The following is a 20,077-nucleotide window of genomic DNA, read 5'->3' as shown; positions in this document are numbered from 1 at the left end:
CTGCAATTTTTGAGGCTGGTAACGCTAATGAACTTATCTTCTGCAGCAGAGGTAACTCTGGGTCTTCCTTTCCTGCGGCAATCCTCGTCAGAGACAGTTTCGTCATAGCGCTTGTTGTTTTTTTGCAACTGCACTTGAAGAAACGTTCTTGACATTTTCCAGATTGACTGACCTTCACGTCTTAACTCTTAAGGATCCACCCCTTTTTTCAATTCTCGCCTAAAATGACATACCCAAATCTAAGGTCCATGGAACTGTAGCCAACCTCCCTGGGCGCGGCCGCAAGAGGAAAATCGACCCCAGATTGAACAGAAGTAGAGTGCGAATGGTTGAAAAAGAACCAACGATAACTTCCAAAGAGATACAAGCTGAACTCCAAGGTGAAGGTACGTCAGTTTCTGGTCGCACCATCTGTCTCTTTTTGAGCTGAAGTGGGCTCCATGGAAGAAGACCCAGGAGAAAAACATATAAAAGCCAGACTGGAATTTGCTAAAATGCATATTGACAAGTCACAATCCTTCTGGGAGAATGTCCTTTGGACAGATGAGTCAAAACTGGAGCTTTTTGGCAAGTGACATCAGCTCTATGTTCACAGATGAAAAAAATGAAGCTTTCAAAGAAAATAACAACATACCTACAGTGAAACATGGAGGAAGCTGAGTTATGTTTTGGGGCTGCTTTGCTGCGCCTGGCACAGGGTGCCTTGAATCTGTGCAGGGCATAATGAAATCTCAACACTTTCAAGGCGTTCTGGAGCAAAACGTACTGCCCAGTGTCAGAAAGCTCTGTCTCAGTCGCAGGTCATGGGTCCTCCAACAGGATAATGACCCAAAACACACAGCTAAAAGCAACCAAGAATGGATAAGAACAAAACATTGGACAAAAAAAAGTGGCCTTCTATAAGTCCTAATCTGAATCCTATCAAATGGAAAGAGCTGAAACTTGCAGTCTGGAGCAGTTTTCACAGGAAGAGTGGGCCAAACTACCTCTTATCAGCTGTAGATGTCTCATTGATAGCTACAGAAAACATTTGATTGCAGTGATTGCCTCTAAAGGTTGTGCAACAAAATATTAAGTTAAGGGTCCCATCATTTTTGTCATTTGTTTTATTATTTACAATATTATGTTGAGTAAAAAATCAAAAGCAAAGTATGATTTCTATTAAATATGGAATAAACAATGGTGGATGCTAATTACTTTTGTCAGTTTAGAGTTATTTCAGAGAAAATTGTGCATTCTTCGTTTTTTGAGGCAGGGTACCAACAAATTTGAGCACATCTGTATATGGGCTCCTCAGTGGCGGAGCAGTCTAAGGCACTGCATCTCAGTGCTAGAGGTGTCACTACAGACCCTGGTTCGATTCCAGGCTGAATCACAACTGGCCGTGATTGGGAGTCTCATAGGGCGGCACACAATTGGCCCAGCATTGTCTGGGTTTGGCCGGGGTAGGCCGTCATTGTAAATAAGGATTTGTTCTTAACTGACTTGCCTAGTCAAATTTAAAAAATTACGAACTCGTAATGCCGAAGTGTGCTGCTCAGACCAATACTGATGATACTTGATGTTATGAGGTCGGTTGGTTTGCAGAGCCTTCCCAAACCCCCTAGATACGTTACCGCACTGTGTAGCTTACGAATACGCCCCCTGGCAGCATATTTATTAAAGTCCTCTAATTAAAGGATTATTTTCCTCCTGGGACGAAATGGATCAAATTAAGATCTGACATCTGTAGGGAGCACCGCCATACTCAGAGAGTTTGTCAGCAGCAGTGTGCTGGTGATGTAATGCCCAGTGTGCCTGAGCTAGCCTGTTGTTCATCGAGTCACATGTGGCGTACCAGTCACAACCTCTGATACAGAGCCCAGAGTGACGAGCCACACTGGTTGCTTTCTTCAGCTCCCCATTTACAGCTGAAAGCATGCAACCATTCAATCAAAAGAGATAAATGCTGGAGAAGTCGTTTCAGTGAACACTTATATTTCATTTAGGCTAATAGTCCTCATGTTTAATTTAACAGTTGAAACTTGGTTGTGTTCAGTACTTTGCTGAAAGGACAACCTTATTTTTGGTTGGGAGTTTCCATTTTCCATCGCTCACGAGCATTGTTGTCACGTCACAAATTCTTTGCATTACATCAACTAGACAACAGACCAAACATACAAGTCAACGCCAATCAACTAAAAGTACCTTGATACATAGCCGCGGGAAGTAGGGGTGTTGAGGATGCTCCAGCACCCCCTGAATAATCTGAATTGAAACAAAATATTAATATGAAAATAAAAAAAATAATCAGAAAAGTAGTGCACTGGGCCTTTTACTAGTATTTGAGGACCGATATAGACATATTTTTTTCAGTATCTCTGCTTTGGCAAAAAAAGGTTGTTGTATAATTAAGAACAGTATCTTACAGGATTCAGTTGTTGCTAATAGGCTAATGGGATACAAAAAGAACAAAACCCTGTCCTCAAACATTTACATCAAAAGGTGAAAAGTTATGGGCAAAGACACAAAACATCCACATTAAATTGAATATTTTTCTTGATCAAAAAGCATGGAAAACAACTTTTTGTGCAGTATTAATTTATCATCCTTACAAACCAATTCATGTAAATGTAGGATGATGTTAAATTGTCTGCAGATTTTGTGACTCTTTTGTTTAATGCAATTTTAAGAAAACACACAAATACTTGCATATAGTGTGAGTATGCATGGGGATTCTTAAACCGTTTTTAAGCCCCTCCATGGTTCTACAAATCTATAGGACTGTCCATTTGCTGAGAGGATAGGAGTTAAATAGAAGACCATGATTAGCTAACTTTAGCTTTAGCTATACAGCACTAGGCTAATTTTGCTTTAGTTGGCTGGCTGAGCCTGACTGAGACTGCTGTTTACACTCTGCTGCTTTGCCCTGTGCCTCATACTCTAGTGGGAGGGAGGGAATGGGAGGTGGGAGGAAGGAGGGGAGGGGGGAAAGGGGAGGGCTGACGTGTCAGTATAGTGTGTACCCCAGGATAAATATAGTCACACAACTATGCCACCGTAGCATGTTAGCCCTCGTCATTCCAATGGGCCGTGGCTAAAAATTCCTGCCTGACCTTCACTCTTGGAAGGTACTGGTTGATCACAAGGCAGCACACAGCCACAGAGGCAGGCTGGAACTGACTGGGAGATATAGGAAGAGATTTGTGTGGATCAGCAAACAATCCAGTCTTTTAAACACACCTGTCTCTACAGACCCACTCTGGGTCAGTTCACCATGGAGCGTACACCCAGGAGCACAGCCAGAAAATCAACAGAGTCCAGGGACAGACAGACGGAAGGACATTAAAGGATTTGTAGCGTGCATTTGTCAGACTTTTACAACCCTGGCCACTCTCCCTCCCTTCCCCACCATGGACGGCACGGCTGTGTGCTGGAGCAAGGCTAGTGTCATCGGCTTCATCAAGGGCCTGGGTAGGTGCTGGGCTGGGTAGGTGCTGGACTGGGCTTGGTAGGTGCTAAGTTAGTTCTGGGCTTGGCTGGGTAGGTGTTAGACTAGGTTGGTTAGGTGCTGAGCTAGCCTGAGCTGGGTAGGTGCTGGGCTGGGTAGGGGCATGGCACCGCTTAGTATGTGCTGAACTGTATAGGTGCTGGGTTGGGTAAGTGCTGGGCTGGGTAGGGCGCACGCTGGGTAGGTGCTGGGCTGTAGGGGCCTCGGAAGGGGCTGAGCTCAGTTGGGCTGGATAGGTGTATGGTAAGGTGTTGGGATGGGATGTGTTGGGCACAGCCAGGTTAGGTGCTTGGTTGTGGTGGCTAGAGACCAGTGTACGGCACTTGGCTTTGGTGGGCATGAGGATGAGAGTGTACTGTAAGCCATGCCAGATAGGCACACATGCTGGGCATTCCTGGCAGATAAAAAGTACATATAAGAATGCACCATGTGGTTGATTAAAGCAGAGGCATGGACGACACCTCTACTGCAGCCAGCCCCACTCTCTGGCCCCTTCCCGATGCGTCGCTTGCTGCAATACTGTAACATACATTTCAGAAAGAAAATATTTACCATGTAGACTAAAATAAAAAGTAATAATAAAAAGTAACACAATAAGAATAACAATAACGAGGCTATATATACAGGGAGCACCGGTACCGAGTCAGTGTGCGGGAATACAGGCTTGTTGATTTAATCTGTACATGTAGGTGGGGGTGAGGTGACTATGCATAGGTAACAAACAAACAGTGAGTAGCAGCAGGGTACAAAAGCGGGGGTCAATGTAAATTGTTCGGTGACGATATTATGAATTGTTCAGCAGTCTTGGGGGTAGAAGCTGTTGAGGAGCCTTTTGGTCCTAGACCTGGCGCTCTAGTACCGCTTGCCGTGCGGTAGCAGAGAAAACAGTTGATAACTTGGGTGACTGGAGTCTCTGACAATTTTATGGGCTTTCTTCTAACACAGCCTATTATATAGGTCCTAGATAGCAGGAAGCTTGGCCCCAGTGATGTACTGGGCCATTCGCACTACCCTCTGTAGTGCCTTACGGTCAGATGCCAAGCAGTTGCCATACCATGCGGTGATGCAATCGGTCAGGATGCTCTAGATGGTGCAGCTGTAGAACCTTTTGAGAATCTTGGGACCCATGCCATATCTTTTCAGTAAACGGTTTTGTTGTGCACTCTTCATGACTGTCTTGGTATGTTTGGACCATGATAGTTCATTGGTGATGTGGACACCAAGGAACTTGAAACTCTCGATCCGCTCCACTACAGCCCCATCAATGTTATTGTGGGCCTGTTCGGCCCCGCCTTTTCCTGTAGTCCACGATCAGCTCCTTAGTCTTGCTCACATTGAGGGAGAGGTTGTTGTCCTGGCACCACACTGACAGTTCTCTGACCACCTACCTATAGGCCGTGTCATCGTTGTCGGTGATCAGGCCTACCACTGTTGTGTCGTCAACAAATTAAATGATGGTGTTGGAGTCGTGTTTGGCCACGCAGTCGTGGGTGAACAGGGAATACAGGAGGGGACTAAGTACACACCCCTGAGGAGCCCCAGTGTTAAGGATCAGCATGGCAGACGTTTTGTTTCCTACTCTAACCACCTTGGGGTGGCCTGTCAGGAAGTCCAGGATCCAGTTGCAGAGGAAGGTGTTTTGTCCCAGAGTCCTTCTCTTAGTGATGAGTTTTGTGGGCACTATGGTGTTGAACGCTGAGCTAGAGTCAAGGAACAGCATTCTCAAATAGGTGTTCCTTTTGTCCAGGTGAGAAAGGGCAGTGTGGAATGCGATTGAGATTGCGTCATCTGTGGATCTGTTGGGGCGGTATGCAAATTGGGGTGGGTCTAAGGTGTCCGGGAGGATGCTGTTGATGTGAGCCATAACCTGCCTTCCAAAGCACTTCATGGCTACAGACGTGAGTAACAGGGGTGGTAATCATTTAGGCAGGTTACCTTCGCTTCCTTGGGCACAGGGACTAGGGTGGTCTGCTTGAAACATGTAGGTATTACATACTCGGTCAGGGAGAGGTTGAAAATGTCAGTGAAGACACTTGACAGTTGGTCCGCGCATGCTTTGAGTACACCTCCTGGTAATCCGTCTGGCCCAGCGGCTTTGTGAATGTTGACCTGTTTAAAGGTTTTGTTCACATCGGCTACTGAGAGTGTTATCACACAGTCATCCAGAACAGCTGGTGCTCTCGTGCATGCTTCAGTGTTGCTTGCCTCGAAGCGAGCATAAAAGGCATTTAGCTCATCTGGTAGGCTCGCGTCACTGGGCAGCTCGCGTCTGGGTTTCCCTTTGTAGTCCGTAATAGGTTTCACACCCTACCACATCCGACGAGCATCAGAGCCGGTGCAGTAGGATTCAACCTTAATCCTGTATTGTCGCTTTGCTTGTTTGATGGTTCATCTGAGGGCATAGCGGGATTTATAATAGGCTTCCGGATAAGTGTCCTGCTCCTTGAATGCAGCAGCTGTAGCCTTTAGCTCGATGCGGATGTTGCCTGTAATCCATGGTTTCTGGTTGGGATATGTATATACAGTCACTGGGGGGATGTCATCATCGATGCACTTATTGATGAAACTGATGACTGAGGTGGTGTATTCCTCAATGCCATTGGATGAATCCCAGAACATATTCCAGTCTGTGCTAGCAAAACAGTCATGTAGTGGAGCATCCACGTCATCTGACCACTTCCGTATTGAGCAAGTCACTGGAACTTCCTGCTTTAGTTTTTGCTTGTACTCAGGAATCAGGAGGACACAATTATGGTCAGATTTGCCAATTGGAGGGTGGGGCTGAGCTTTGTATGCATCTCTGTGTGTGGAGTAAAGGTGGTCTAAGATCTTTTTTTCCCTGGTGACATGCCGGTAAAAATTTGGTAAAAGTGATTTAAGTTTGCCTACATTAAAGTCCCATGCCAGTAGGAGTGCCGCTTCTGGGTGAGCATTTTCGTCTTTGCTTATGGCCTTATAGAGTTGGTTGAGAGCGGTCTTAGTGCCAGCTTCGCTTTGTGGTGGTAAATTGACGGCTACGAATAATACATATGAGAACAGTCTTGGTAGATAGTGTGGTCTACAGTAGAGGTCGACCGATTATGATTTTTCAACGCCGATACTGATTATTGGAGGACCAAAAAAGCCGATCCGATTAATCGGCTGATTTTTTAAAATGTATTTGTAATAATGACAATTACAACAATACAACAATAATAGCCTTAAGTAAATAATGAAACATGTTCAATTTGGTTTAAATAATGCAAAAATAAAGTGTTGGAGAAGAAAGTAAAAGTGCAACATGTGCTATGTAAGAAAGCTAACGTTTCAGTTCCTTGCTCAGAACATGAGAACATATGAAAGCTGGTGGTTCCTTTTAACATGAGTCTTCAATATTCCCAGGTAGGAAGTTTTAGGTTGTAGTTATTATAGGAATTATAGGACTATTCCCCTCTATACCATTTGTATTTCATTAACCTTTGACTATTGGATGTTCTTATAGGCACTTTATTGCCAGTGTAACAGTATAGCTTCCGTCCCTCTCCTCGCTCCTCCCTGAGCTCGAACCAGGAACACAACGAAGCAGCGAACCAGCCACCCTCAAAGCAGCGTTACCCATGCAGAGCAAGGGAAACATCCAATGCAAGGCTCAGAGCGAGTGACATTTGAAATGCTATTAGTGCGCGCTAACTAGCTAGCCATTTCACTTTGGTTACACCAGCCTCATCTCGGGAGTTGATAGGCTTGAAGTCATAAACAGCGCAATGCTTGACTCACAACGAAGAGCTGCTGGCAAAACGCACGAAAGTGCTGTTTGAATGAATGTTTACGCGCCTGCTTCTGCCTACCACCTCTCAGTCAGATAGTCAGATACTTAGATACTTTTATGCTCAGTCAGATTATATGCAACGCAGGACATGCCAGATAATATCTAGTAATATCATCAACCATGTGTAGTTAACTAGTGATTATGATTGATAGTTTTTTATAAGATAAGTTTAATGCTAGCTAGCAACTTACCTTGGCGTACTGCATTCGCGTAACAGGCAGTCTCCTTGTGGAGTGCAACGAGAGAGAGGCAGGTCGTTATTGCTTTGGACTAGTTAACTGTAAAGTTGCAAGATTGGATCCCCCAAGCTGACACGGTGAAAATCTGTCGTTCTGCCCCTGAACGAGGCAGTTAACCCACCGTTCCTAGGCCGTCATTGAAAATAAGAATGTGTTCTTAACTGACTTGCCTAGTTAAATAAAGGTATAAAAAATATATGTATATATACATATATATATATGTAATAAATATATATATATAAAAATACAAATAAATCGTCCATTCCGATTAATCGGTCGACCTCTAGTCTACAGCTTATCAGGCGAGCAATACCTCGAGACTTCTTTAATATTAGACATCGCGCACCAGCTGTTATTGACAAAAAGACACAACCCCCCCCCTCGTCTTACCAGAGAAAGCATCTCTGTTCTGCCGGTGCATGGAAAATCCCACTAGCTCTATATTGTCCGTATCTTCATTCAGCCAAGTCTCGGTGAAACATAAGATGTTACAGTTTTTAATGTCCCATTGGTAGGATAATCCTAATCGTAGGTCATCAATTTTATTTTCCAATGATTGCACATTAGCAAGAAGAATGGAAGGAAATGGGAGTTTATTCACTCGCCTGCGGATTCTCAGAAGGGTGCGCGATCTGCGGCCTCTTTTCCTCCATCTTTTCTTTACGCAAAAGGCGTAGATCTGGGCCTGTTCCAGAGATGATTGTCCTTCTGGAAGGTTCTCCCATCTCTGTCAGAGTGACCATCGGGTTCTTGGTCAACTCCCTGACCAAGGCACTTCTCCCCCGATTGCTCAGTTTGGCCGAGCTGCCAGCTCTAGAAAGAGTCCTGGTGGTTCCAAACGTCTTCCATTTAAGAATGATGGAGGCCATTGTGTAAGTATAATAGTGCCGGAGGAGATGGCTTCCGTTTTGCAGGAGCCTAACCAATTGTGCTACTGTGTGAGTTTTTTCGTGTTATTTTGTACATAATGTTTCTACAACCATCTCTTATGACCGAAAAGAGCTTCTGGATATCAGGACAGCGATGACTCACCTCGTACTGGACAACGTTTTTTTCTTTAAAGAGACAGAGATATCGGGGACGTAGGTCGGAGTGCCTTGTAAGGATCCCACGGAGGGTGGGTAATCTGCCTCTACCATCAGTCCTATTAGACAACATACAATCATTGAATAAAAAAATACAATAGAACAATAAAATAAAAACGATAGAACAGCTGCCTCCGGTAAGACAAGGGCTGGGAGTCTGTGTGCATTTATAAACAACCGGAGCATGAAATCTAATATTAATGAAGTCTCGAGATATTGCTCACCTGTGGTAAAGTATCTCATGATATAGAGTTTTCATCTATATATTTCGTAGCTGCCTATTTACCACCACAAACCGATGCTGGCACTAAGACCGCACTCAATGAGCTGTATAAGGCCATAAGCTAAAATAAATTTAATGTAGGGAAACTTAAATCCATTTTACATCATTTCTACCAGCATTTAAATGTCCAACCAGAGGGAAAAAAAACTCTAGACCACCTTCACTCAACACACAGGCACGCGTACAAAGCTCTCCCTCGCCCAAGTCTGACCATAATTATATCCTCCTGATTCCGGCTTACAAGAAAAAATGAAGCAGGAAGGACCAGTGACTCGCTCAATACGGAAGTGGTCAGATGACGCAGATACTAAGCTATGGAATTGTTTTGCTAGCACAGACTGGAATTTGTTCCGGAATTCTTCCAATGGCATTGAGGAATACACCACATCAGTCACTGGCTACATCAATAAGTACATCGATGACTTCGTCCCCACAGTGACCTTACATACATACCCCAACCTGAAGCCATGGATTACAGGCAACATCTGCAAAAGTGTAGAGGGTAGAGCTGCCGGGTAGAGTTACCGTTTTCAAGGAGCTTGAATCGTGCTACACCATCTTTGACGCTCGTCAGATGTGGTAGGGCTTGCAAACTATTACAGTCTCCAAAGCGAAGCACAGCCGTGAGCTGCCCAGTGACCCGAGCCTACTAGATAAGCTAAATTATTCTATGTTCACTTCGAGGCAAGCAACACTGAAGCATTCCTGAGAGCATCAGCTGTTCTGTACAACTATGTGATCACGCTCTCTGTAGCCAATATGAGTAAGACCTTTAAACAGGTCAAAATTCACAAGGCTGCAGGGCCAGACTGATTACCAGGACGTGTACTCCGAGCATGCACTGACCAACTGGCAAGTATCTTCACTGACATTTTCAACCTGTCTCTGACTGAGTCTGTCATACCAACATGTTTCAAGCAGATTGACATAGTTCCTATGCCCAGGAACACTAAGGTAACTTGCCTAAATGACTACCGACCCGTAGCACTCACGTCTGTAGCCATTAAGTGCTTTGAAAGGCTGGTCATGGGTAATATCAAAACCATTTTCCCAGAAACCCTAGACCAACACCAATTTGCATACCACCCTAACAGATGCACAGATGACGCAATCTCTATTGCACTCCACACTGCACTTTCTCACTTGGACAAAAGGAAGAACTATGTGAGAATGCTATTCATTGACTCCAGCTCAGTGTTCAACACCAGAGTGTCCTCAAAGCTCATCACTAAGCTAAGGACTCTGGGACTAAACACCTCCCTCTGCAACTGGATCCTGGACTTCCTGACGGGCTGTCCCCAGGTGGTAAGGGTAGGTATCAACACATCTGTCACGCTGATCCTTAACACTGGGGCCCCTCAGGGGTGTGTGCTCAGTCCCCTCCTGTTCTCCCTGTTCACCCATGACTGCATGGTCAGGAAAGACTCCAACACCATCATTAAGTTTTCCGATGACACAACAGTGGTAGGCCTGATCATCGATAACGATGAGACAGCCTATAGGGAGGTGGTCAGAGACCTAGCCATGTGGTGCCAGAATAACAACCTCTCCCTCAACGTGATCAAGACAAAGGAGATTATTTTGGACTACAGGAAAAGGAGGGCCGAGTACACCCCCATTCTCATCAACGGGGCTGTAGTGGAGCAGGTTGAGAGCTTCAAGTTCCTTGGTGTCCACATCACCAATGGTGACATGGTGAAGAGACCAGACGAGGGATCAGTGATTAAGGGTAAATATAATACTTTACTGAGAATGGTAACGGAGGATCACAGTAACACTGGAAAAACAACAAACACTAAGTCTCGAAAACTCACTTAGGAGACAAACGCACAAAACACACCATTCAAGCTTCAGCAAAGGACAACCGAAAACACACCTCTTTTAACTGGGAAATCATAATGAGTAAATAGGACACACCTGTGTGTCGACCGTGTCTCTAGGATGGTCTCTGCTGCCCTCTGGTGACAGGTGGAGCCATGACACCAACAAACTACAATGGTCCAAACATATCAAGACCGCCGTGAAGAGGGCAACGACAAAGCCTCTTCTCCCTCAGGAGACTGAAAAGATTTGGCATGGGTCCTCAGATCCTCAAAAGGTTCAACAGCTGCACCATCGAGAGCACTGGTTGCATCACTGCCTGGTATGGCAACTGCTCAGCCTCCTACCGCAAGGCATTACAGAGGGTAGTGCGTACGGCCCAGTACATCACTGGGGCCAAGCTTCCTGCCATCCAGGACCTCTACACCAGGCGGTGTCAGAGGAAGGCCCTAAAAATGGTCAAAGTCTCCAGTCACCCTAGTAATAGACTGTTCTCTCTGCTACCTCACGGCAAGTGGTACTTAACGTTAGCTAGCTAACAAGCTAGAAACTAACCAAAACATTGTTTAGAAAGTTGCTTGTAGTTGCCTGGTTTGCTAGATTGACATATACTAAATAGATTTTTAAATGGTTGGGTGTTAAATTATTGGTGTTAACATACACCAGTTATGCTATTTTGGAGTACTTTTTCCTAACGACAACAAGAAGTTTGATGTTGGAGAACAATAGAATGTTCATGATGTCACTGCGACAACTGTCTCCAGACATGTCGATAGACGTAGTATTAACCAGCATATAATCTTGAAATATTTGGTTGTTTAGTACACTACCCTGCTCACTCTGTTGAGAACATGTCCTCACATGTGAATCCTTAAAGAGATGGTTGGGGCTAAGGCTTAATTAAGAGGATGTGAACAAAGCTGAATGGGTGTAGACAAAGAAGAGCTCTCCATTAGGTTTACCAACCTATTCAAAGGCCATTTTCTCAAAAGTGCGGTTACAAGTTAATCAACTTTCAAAGCAGAATTACTTTCCCATTGTTCCTCAACTGTGGTGTATGATATACCATGTTCTAGCTCTGAGTCTCTACGTTTATTCAATGTAAAAAACACAATTTCAAATTTTGCTAACTAAGATCGAATCTGTCGGTCACATAGGGAGACTGTTTAGTGCCAAATAAGGGGTTAAATAAATGTCTGAAAAATAACAAATGTTTCCTATCTTTCTTATATCACTTCAGAACATACTTCCTTTTGACCTTTTTGGGGGAACTATCTGTTGTTCGATGTAGTGCATCTGTTATACAAAGGGCTTAAACTCTCATATTTCAACATGTGAACAATTCATAAACACTTATAGTAATTTATAAAGCAATATTTATGAGCATTCATAGCATGTATAATGGCTTGTTCACTGTATAATGGCTTGTTCATAGTGCAACCTCTTGTGACAGCATCCCAACCCAAAAAAAACGGTTTCTCGTACAATCAATGGTTTAGAAATGCAAATGCTTTATAGCCTAAATATTGATTGATGATAAGGGTCCATGGAAAATATTTTTGTAAAATTTTTTTATGCTTTACTTGGACAGATTAAAAATAGGAGGGACAGTAGATGATACATTTCATTGACATTTAACCCACTCAACCACACAGCCACACTGTAAGAAATTATTCTGGGGCGAATTGGAATTGGCAAAAAATGACAACCAGCATATACATAATAAAAATGTATGTAAGTCGTGCAGAGCCCGTGGTCTAGTGGTAAAGCACCCAGTTTAGACAGGTCACCTCTCTCCCCACCAAAGACCAGGGTTAAATTCCCCGCTCCAACCCTTCAAGAACTACAGACTCAGCAATGATCCAAGATGGTGTAGCAGTGAGACGTCTGTCTTTGTCTTATCTTGTCCCATGTATATATCTTTTTCTATCTTTTTCTTCGCATTCTTTTGAATATTTTTCCTAAACCTCGACTTCAAAATACTCTCCTGCAACCCTCCTCACCCAATGTGGTGTGGATCTGTTTTTTTCTAAAGTATTTCTACTTACACCGGAACTGGAATCCCTCAACTGAAGATAGCTAGCTAACTAGCTACCAGCTATCAGTCAGCTAACCACTGCTAGCGGTCATCAGCTAACCTTCAGCTCGGAAAGCTCTCACCAATTCATACAACGCGTTTCAAACCAGAGCATTCCGGACCTATTTTTCTCTCCATATCCCCAGATTCCTACCGCAAATTCTGAACCTTTCCACTGGACCATCGCAGCTAGCTAACCGCAACCCGGGTTGACTACTCTTGGCTAACGTTTCCGTCCCGGAGCAAGCACCAATTAGCCTGGAGCTTGCCCATACTAGGCCAATCTCCTGGCGAGGGCTCCTGGACTACTCCTGAAGCCTACTCCTCGACTACAATATCCGGACCCCTTCTACTGCCGGCACGGGGCACGGAACCCCGTCGATCCTTCACGACTGGAATACCAACATAATCTGCCCAAGGATTCCAACAGGCCCCTCAGGCGCGACGTCCCCTGAAAGCCCATTCTGCTAACCGCGGCCTGATAGCTATCTAGAGCATATTGGACTGTTAACTGACCAGTTTCTTGGACCACTATACCCGTTTTGCCAATTGGACTTGGACCCCTCTGCTACTTGGAACTCTATTAATTCCACGACTGGTCTATCAGCGTCACCGCACGAGGAGGCAAAAACTGACTTTCCCCCATCGCGTCGTCCCTCTAAGGCCCTTCTGCTAATTTGCTAGCCCCGGCCTGCTAACTGATAGCTTGCTAGCTGCTAACTGCTAACTTGCTACCTGCTAACTGTCTGAATCGCTGTGTCCCCAGCCAGCCCAACCACTCAATTCACTTGGCTGCGCATGCCTCTCCCTAATATCAATATTCCTTGTCCATTACTGTCCTGGTTAGTGATTACTGTCTTATTTCACTGTAGAGCCTCTAGCCCTGCTCAATATGCCTTAACCAACCATGTTGTTCCACCTCCCACATATGCGATGACATCACCTGGTTTAAACGTCTCTCAAGACTATATCTCTCTCATCATTACTGAATGCCTAGGTTTACCTCCAATGTACTCTCTTCCTACCATACCTTTGTCTGTGCATTATGCCATGAATCTATGCTATCGTGCCCAGAAATCTGCTCCTTTTACTCTCTGTTCCGAACGTGCTAGACAGCCAGTTCTTATAGCCTTCAGCCGTAAACTTCTCCTACTTCTCCTCTGTTCCTCTGGTGATGTAGAGGTCAACCCAGGACCTGCAGTGCCTAGCTCCACTCCCACTCCCCAGGTGCTTTCACTTGTTGACTTCTGTAACCGTAAAAGCCTTGGTTTCATGCATGTTAACATTAGAAGCCTACTCTCTAAGTTTGCTTTATTCACTGCTTTAGCGCATTCTGCCAACCCAGATGTCTTAGCCGTGTCTGAATCCTGGCTTAAGAAAACCACCAAAAACCCTGAACTTTACATCCCTAACTATAACATTTTCTGCCAAGATAGAACTGCCAAAGGGGGCGGTGTTTCAATCTACTGCAGAGATAGCCTGCAGAGTTCTGTCTTACTATCCAGGTCTGTACCAAAGAAATTGAGCTTCTACTTCTAAAAACTCACCATCCCAGAAACAAGTCTCTCACCGTTGCCGCTTGCTATAGACCACCCTCTGCCCCCAGCTGTGCCCTGGACACCGTATGTGAATTGATTGCCCCCATCTGTCTTCTGAGCTCGTGCTGCTAGGTGACCTAATGACCTTAAGCATGGGACATGCTTAACACCCCGGCCATCCTACAATCTAAACTTGATGCCCTCAATCTCACACAAATTATCAATGAACCTACCAGGTACCACCCCAAAGCCGTAAACACGGGCACCTTCATAGATATCATGCTAACTAACTCGCCCTCCAAATACACCTCTGCTGTTTTCAACCAAGATCTCAGTGATCACTGCCTCAGTGCCTGCATCTGTAATGGGTCTGCGGTCAAACTATCACCCCTCATCACTGTCAAATGCTCCCTAAAACACTTCAGTGGACAGGCCTTTCTAATCGACCTGGCCCGAGGTATCCTGGAATGACATTGACCGTCAGTAGATGATGCCTGGTTATTCTTTAAAAGTGCCTTTCTCACCATCTTAAATAAGCATGCTCCATTACAAAAATGTATAACCAGTAATAGATATAGCCCTTGGTTCACTCCAGACCTGTCTGCCCTTGACCAGCACAAAAACATCCTGTGGCATTCTGCATTAGCATTGAATAGCCCCCGTGATATGCAACTTTTCAGGGAAGTTAGGAACCAATATACACAGGCAGTTAGGAAAGCTAAGGCTAGCTTTTTCAAACAGAAATTTGCATCCTGTAGTACAAACTCAAAAAAGTTCTGGGACACTGTAAAGTCCATGGAGAATAAGAGCACCTCCTCCCAGCTGCCCACTCCACTGATAGGAAACACTGTCACTACCGATCACTACCGATAATTCCACAATAATTGAGAATTACGGCTGGCCATGCTTTCCACCTGGCTACCCCTACCCCGGTCAACAGCCCTGCGCTCCCCACAGCAACTCGCCCAAACCTCCCCCACTTCTCCTTCACCCAAATCCAGATAGCTGATGCTCTGAAAGAGCTGATAAATCTGGACCTCTACAAATCAGCCGGGCTAGACAATCTGGACCCTCTCTTTCTAAAATTATCTGCCGAAATTGTTGCAACCCCTATTACTAGCCTGTTCAACCTTTCTTTCGTATCGTCTGAGATTCCCATTGATTGGAAAGCTGCCGCGGTCATCCCCCTCTTCAAAGGGGGAGACACTCTAGACCCAAACTGATACAGACCTATATCTATTCTACCCTGCCTTTTTAAAGACTTTGAATGCCAAGTTAACAAACAGATTACGACCACTTCGAATCTCACCGTACCTTCTCCGCTATGCAATCTGGTTTTAGAGCTGGTCATGGGTGCACCTCAGCCACGCTCAAGGTCCTAAACGATATCATAACCGTCATCGATAAGACACCTTACTATGCAGCCGTTTTCATTGACCTGGCGAAGGCTTTCGACTCTGTCAATCACAACATTCTTATTGGCAGACTAAAAAGCCTTGGTTTCTCAAATGACTGCCTCGCCTGGTTCACCAACTACTTCTAACTACTACTATTTCAGTGTGTCAAATCGGAGGGCCTGTTGTCCGGACCTCTGGCAGTCTCTATGGGGGTGCCACAGGGTTCAATCCTCAGGCCGACTCTCTTCTCTGTATACATCAATGATGTCGCTCTCGCTGCTGGTGATTCTTTGATCCACCCCTACGCAGACGACACCATTCTGTATACCTCTGGCCCTTCTTTGGACACTGTGTTACGTTATCCACCAGATGAGTTTCAATGCCATCTCCTTCCGTGGCCTCCAACTGCTCTTAAATGCAAGTAAAACTAAATGCATGCTCTTCAACCTTTCGCTTCCCGCACCTGCCCGCCCGTCCAGCATCACACTCTGGACGGTTCTGCCTTAGAATATGTGGAGAACTACAAATACCTAGGTGTCTGGTTAGACTGTACACTCTCCTTCCAAAGTCACATTCAACATCTCCAATCCAAAATTACATCTAGAATCGGCTTCCTATTTCGCAACAAAGCATCCTTCACTCATGCTGTTAAACTGACCATCCAACCAATCCTCGACTTCGGCGATGTCATTTACAAAATAGCCTCCAACACTCTACTCAACAAATTGGATGCAGTCTATCACAGTGCCATCAGTTTTGTCACCAAAGCCCCATATACTACCCACCACTGTGACCTGTATGCTCTCGTTGGCTGGTCCTCGCTTCATACTCGTCGCCAAACCCACTGGCTACAGGTTATCTACAAGTCTCTGCTAGGTAAAGTCCCACCTTATCTCAGCTCACTGGTCACCATTGCAGCACCCACGCGTAGCACGCACTCCAGCCGGTATATTTCACTGGTCACCCCCAAAGCCAATTCTTACTTTGGCCACCTCTCCTTCCAGTTCTCTGCTGCCATGACTGGAACGAACTGCAAAAATCACTGAAGCTGGAGTCTCATATCTCCCTCACTAGCTTTAAGAACCAGCTGTCAGAGCAGCTCACAGATCACTGCACCTGTACATAGCTCATCTGTAAATAGCCCATCCAATCTACCTCATCCCCATACTGTTTTTATTTATTTTACCAAAATAATGTAAATCCAGCCTAATATGTTGCTCAAAATGTAAGTATCTTTCATGAAGAGAGAGACAATAGTGATTGAACTCATTGTCCGTTTTTGGTTTTAATCTCCTTGCATTTCCTATCTCACCACATGACTCTGTTTTTAGAAGATTGTGGGTAATTCAACATTTTCAGTCGACTATGATTCTTTCACACAATGTTTCTTTCCTATGCATGTTTGAAGAAATCAAAGTATATTTCTATATTACTATTAATCTTGAGGTGCAATGAGGTGCAATGATTCATGATGAACGAATATCAAAACCATCAGACAAATTGATGTTCAATGGGGACAGCACCCATTCCATACATTCATGATTGTCAATGGATTTTAGGGACGAGAAAGTGGGTCGTCGTAAATGGTGGCGAAAAGTGAGGACTAAATGGAGAAAATGGTGAAGGATGAATTGGGTTAAGTGGAATTGGTCAGAGTGACCAGGAACAGTATGATGTTGATTTCGTGTGTATCAAAGAGCAAAAGGAGAACGCTCTGTGGATTTTCAGAGTAGGGCACCGGTTAAATGTGTCATCTCTGATGTCTCGTTGGACATAGAGCCTGTGTGGTTTGGGATAACATTCCGGGAGTGGTAGACTCACGTCGCTTGAATTGAATGATAGATGGAAAGAAGGAGCAAAGCCTATTGGTTTTACTGTTGTTTGATGAAGTGTTTATCCCAACTTATGTAATACTTGGACATATGAGTTATGAGGTGAGACCGTATGTCCAAACATATATATATATATATAAATGTATTTATTTATTTATTTTTACTACCCCGTACAGTATGTGGCGGCAATACACCATATGAGTGCCAATAAACCTCAAAGAAGAAGAAGGTGATTGTCAATGGATGGCACAACATTAAGGAGAAAAGCTACAAAAGATGATGGACGTCAACGGTAAGATAGTGGACAGGGAAAAAAGGAGGAAAGAGGAACCTATTATGAGTAAATATGGAGTGGGGGAATGCACAACCCTTCTAGAAGATCTGATGAAGGGGAAGATAGGTGCCGGGATGACCGCCGAGAAGAAGCTGAGTGCAGAGGGAAGCGGTGTGGTGAGGAAGGTTGGAGTCGAGTGCAAAAAGACAGATACATGCTCCAGTAGCTTAGTGATGGAACCTGACGAGAGTGAGGATGAAGTACCTGTGGGGGCAGGTGCAGTGAGGACCATCGAGTTTGAGCCTCATCCCGATGAAGACAAGAATGAATCTGGCCCAGTGGGAGTGAGATTTATTGGAAAGAATGGATCCTTGTATTCTGGCTGATTCATATGTGATGTCAGGTTGGGTGGAGAAGAGGTTGAGGACTGTTGAGTCGGTGATAGTAACTCGAAGTCGACTCGTGATGATGTATTGTGTTTCTTCCGTCCAGAAAAGTGCTCCAGGTGCTGTGGACCACTCGACTAGGGACAAGAACTGTGACTTGCTTTGCTCATAGGAGCAGGGCGCCATTGAAAGGAGTGATAACGGGGGTGTTATTAAGTGTTTAGGAGGATCAGCTGAAATAGAACTCAGACCCGGTGGAGAGCGTGGTGAAACGGAGAAGACACTGTCTGATGCAGTCTTTCCCTGACAAGGTCAAGTTAGGATGTTCAGTTATTCCATGAGAGCTTTTGTTCTGAAAATACTATGCTTTTTTTAGGTGCCAAGCTTATGGTCATGTTGCAGCTGTGTGTAGGAGGGAGATTCCTAGATGTGAGAAGTGTGAAGGAGGGCATGAGACGAAGGAATGTGTAATATCGGTAGAGAAAGTTGTGTGTGTTAGCTGCGGGGGGTGCCCATGGGGCTGGAGATTGGAGGTGTCTAGTGAGAGACAGGCAGGTTGAGATTGCCAGGGTCGGAGTAGTACAGACAGTGTCGTATGCTGAAGCAGTGAGGAGAGTGGTAGAGGAAGATTGGGTACATGGTGAGTGATCCTGAAAGGATTCTTGTGAGTAAGCAGAGACCTATACAGAGGGCTGGGAATAGTATGTGCTTCAGTAAGATGGGTTTCATAGCATTCATAGCCATGTTTGTCAACTGTACTGCAGAAATGGAATGTCACAGGAAATAGAGGTTGTGGTGGCAGCTGCAGAGAAGTTCTTGGGATTGCGAGGTTTTACTGCAGAAGAGTTGCGCGAGGTGTAGAGTGGTAATGTTTTGTCCTTCCAGACCATTGGCCTGGAGTAAGATTAGATAGGGTTAAATATTGGAATGGGGTGGTATTTTGTATTACTATAATGGATTGTACAGTAGGTGGCGTAAATACACCAATAGGTGTAGTCTGCCCTTAAGCCTAGAAGAAGAAGCACAACAAGTGCCGAATCCTCAGTTCTTGCAGTTCAACCTCCAATTACTGCTGGTGGTTTGAACACTGTGCTTGACAATGCCTGCCAAATAACATATAATGGCAAATGATCAAATAAATAGAACAATGTTAAACATTTAAACACTTCTGAAAATGTGATCTAATTCTGCACTAGGACTAAAAACATAATAATGTGGTGTTTAGAAGCTTTAGAGAGAGGAAACGACACCAAAAGAGAAGGTATCTAATTCTGCACTAAACAGGACTAGTGTTTTCAACCTTTTCTGTTAATACTCCCAGTCCCTGGCAAGGTGCTGCACAATACTTGATTAAGTGGTGTTCCAACACACCATGTAATGTTTCAAAACGTCTCAGGATGATGTGGTTCAATATTTAAGGTTAAGGTTCCATCTCCTTCAAGTTGGTGGCAGCCCAGTTTCCATTAGTTTTTGTGTTACAACAATGTAATTCATGTTTCCGAGAGTATATTCTGGGGTTGAAATCATACTTTATGTCAGAGTGAGAGTGTTACAAAGTAGCAAAAGCACATTGAGGTCAACGTTGGGATCAAGGTTGACATAATGTTGTGTGGTGATTGTGTTTTCTGGGAGTCTTCATCAGCCTGAGGCCACGGAGAAGGCTTTTGTAGCCAACTAGAGAGTCTGGGATTTGATATGTGACTGATCTGCTTTAATGGCCCCTGATACTAACAATAAACACTGTGTAGTAAGGCTGCCACTGCTAGCTAACTGTCCACTCTTATCTATCACACACACAGGCACACACACACACACACACACACAATTTTATCCAGCAGATATACCCC

At 44.6% G+C, this 20,077-nt stretch overlaps 1 protein-coding gene across 6 annotated transcripts in view; it reads left to right on the top strand.

Annotated features, from left to right (window-relative positions):
* LOC109906299 (protein furry homolog) overlaps positions 1-20,077 on the top strand; it is a 221,761-nt gene that overhangs the window by 22,932 nt on the left and 178,752 nt on the right. Inside the window, exon 1 of one of the 6 annotated variants that reach the window (XM_020503942.2) lies at positions 3,108-3,453. The exons of the other annotated variants lie outside the window; for them this stretch is intronic. Within the exon in view, the coding sequence (XP_020359531.1) occupies positions 3,393-3,453 (61 nt within the window). The 5' untranslated portion in view covers positions 3,108-3,392. Of the gene's footprint in view, positions 1-3,107; positions 3,454-20,077 lie in introns of those variants that run through there. 6 annotated transcript variants of the gene reach the window in all.

Source organism: Oncorhynchus kisutch, linkage group LG15 (genome assembly GCF_002021735.2).
Source record: "Oncorhynchus kisutch isolate 150728-3 linkage group LG15, Okis_V2, whole genome shotgun sequence".
Lineage (NCBI taxonomy): Eukaryota > Metazoa > Chordata > Actinopteri > Salmoniformes > Salmonidae > Oncorhynchus > Oncorhynchus kisutch.
Note: the sequence above shows the minus strand (reverse complement) of the source record. Positions and strands in the feature narration are given on the sequence as shown.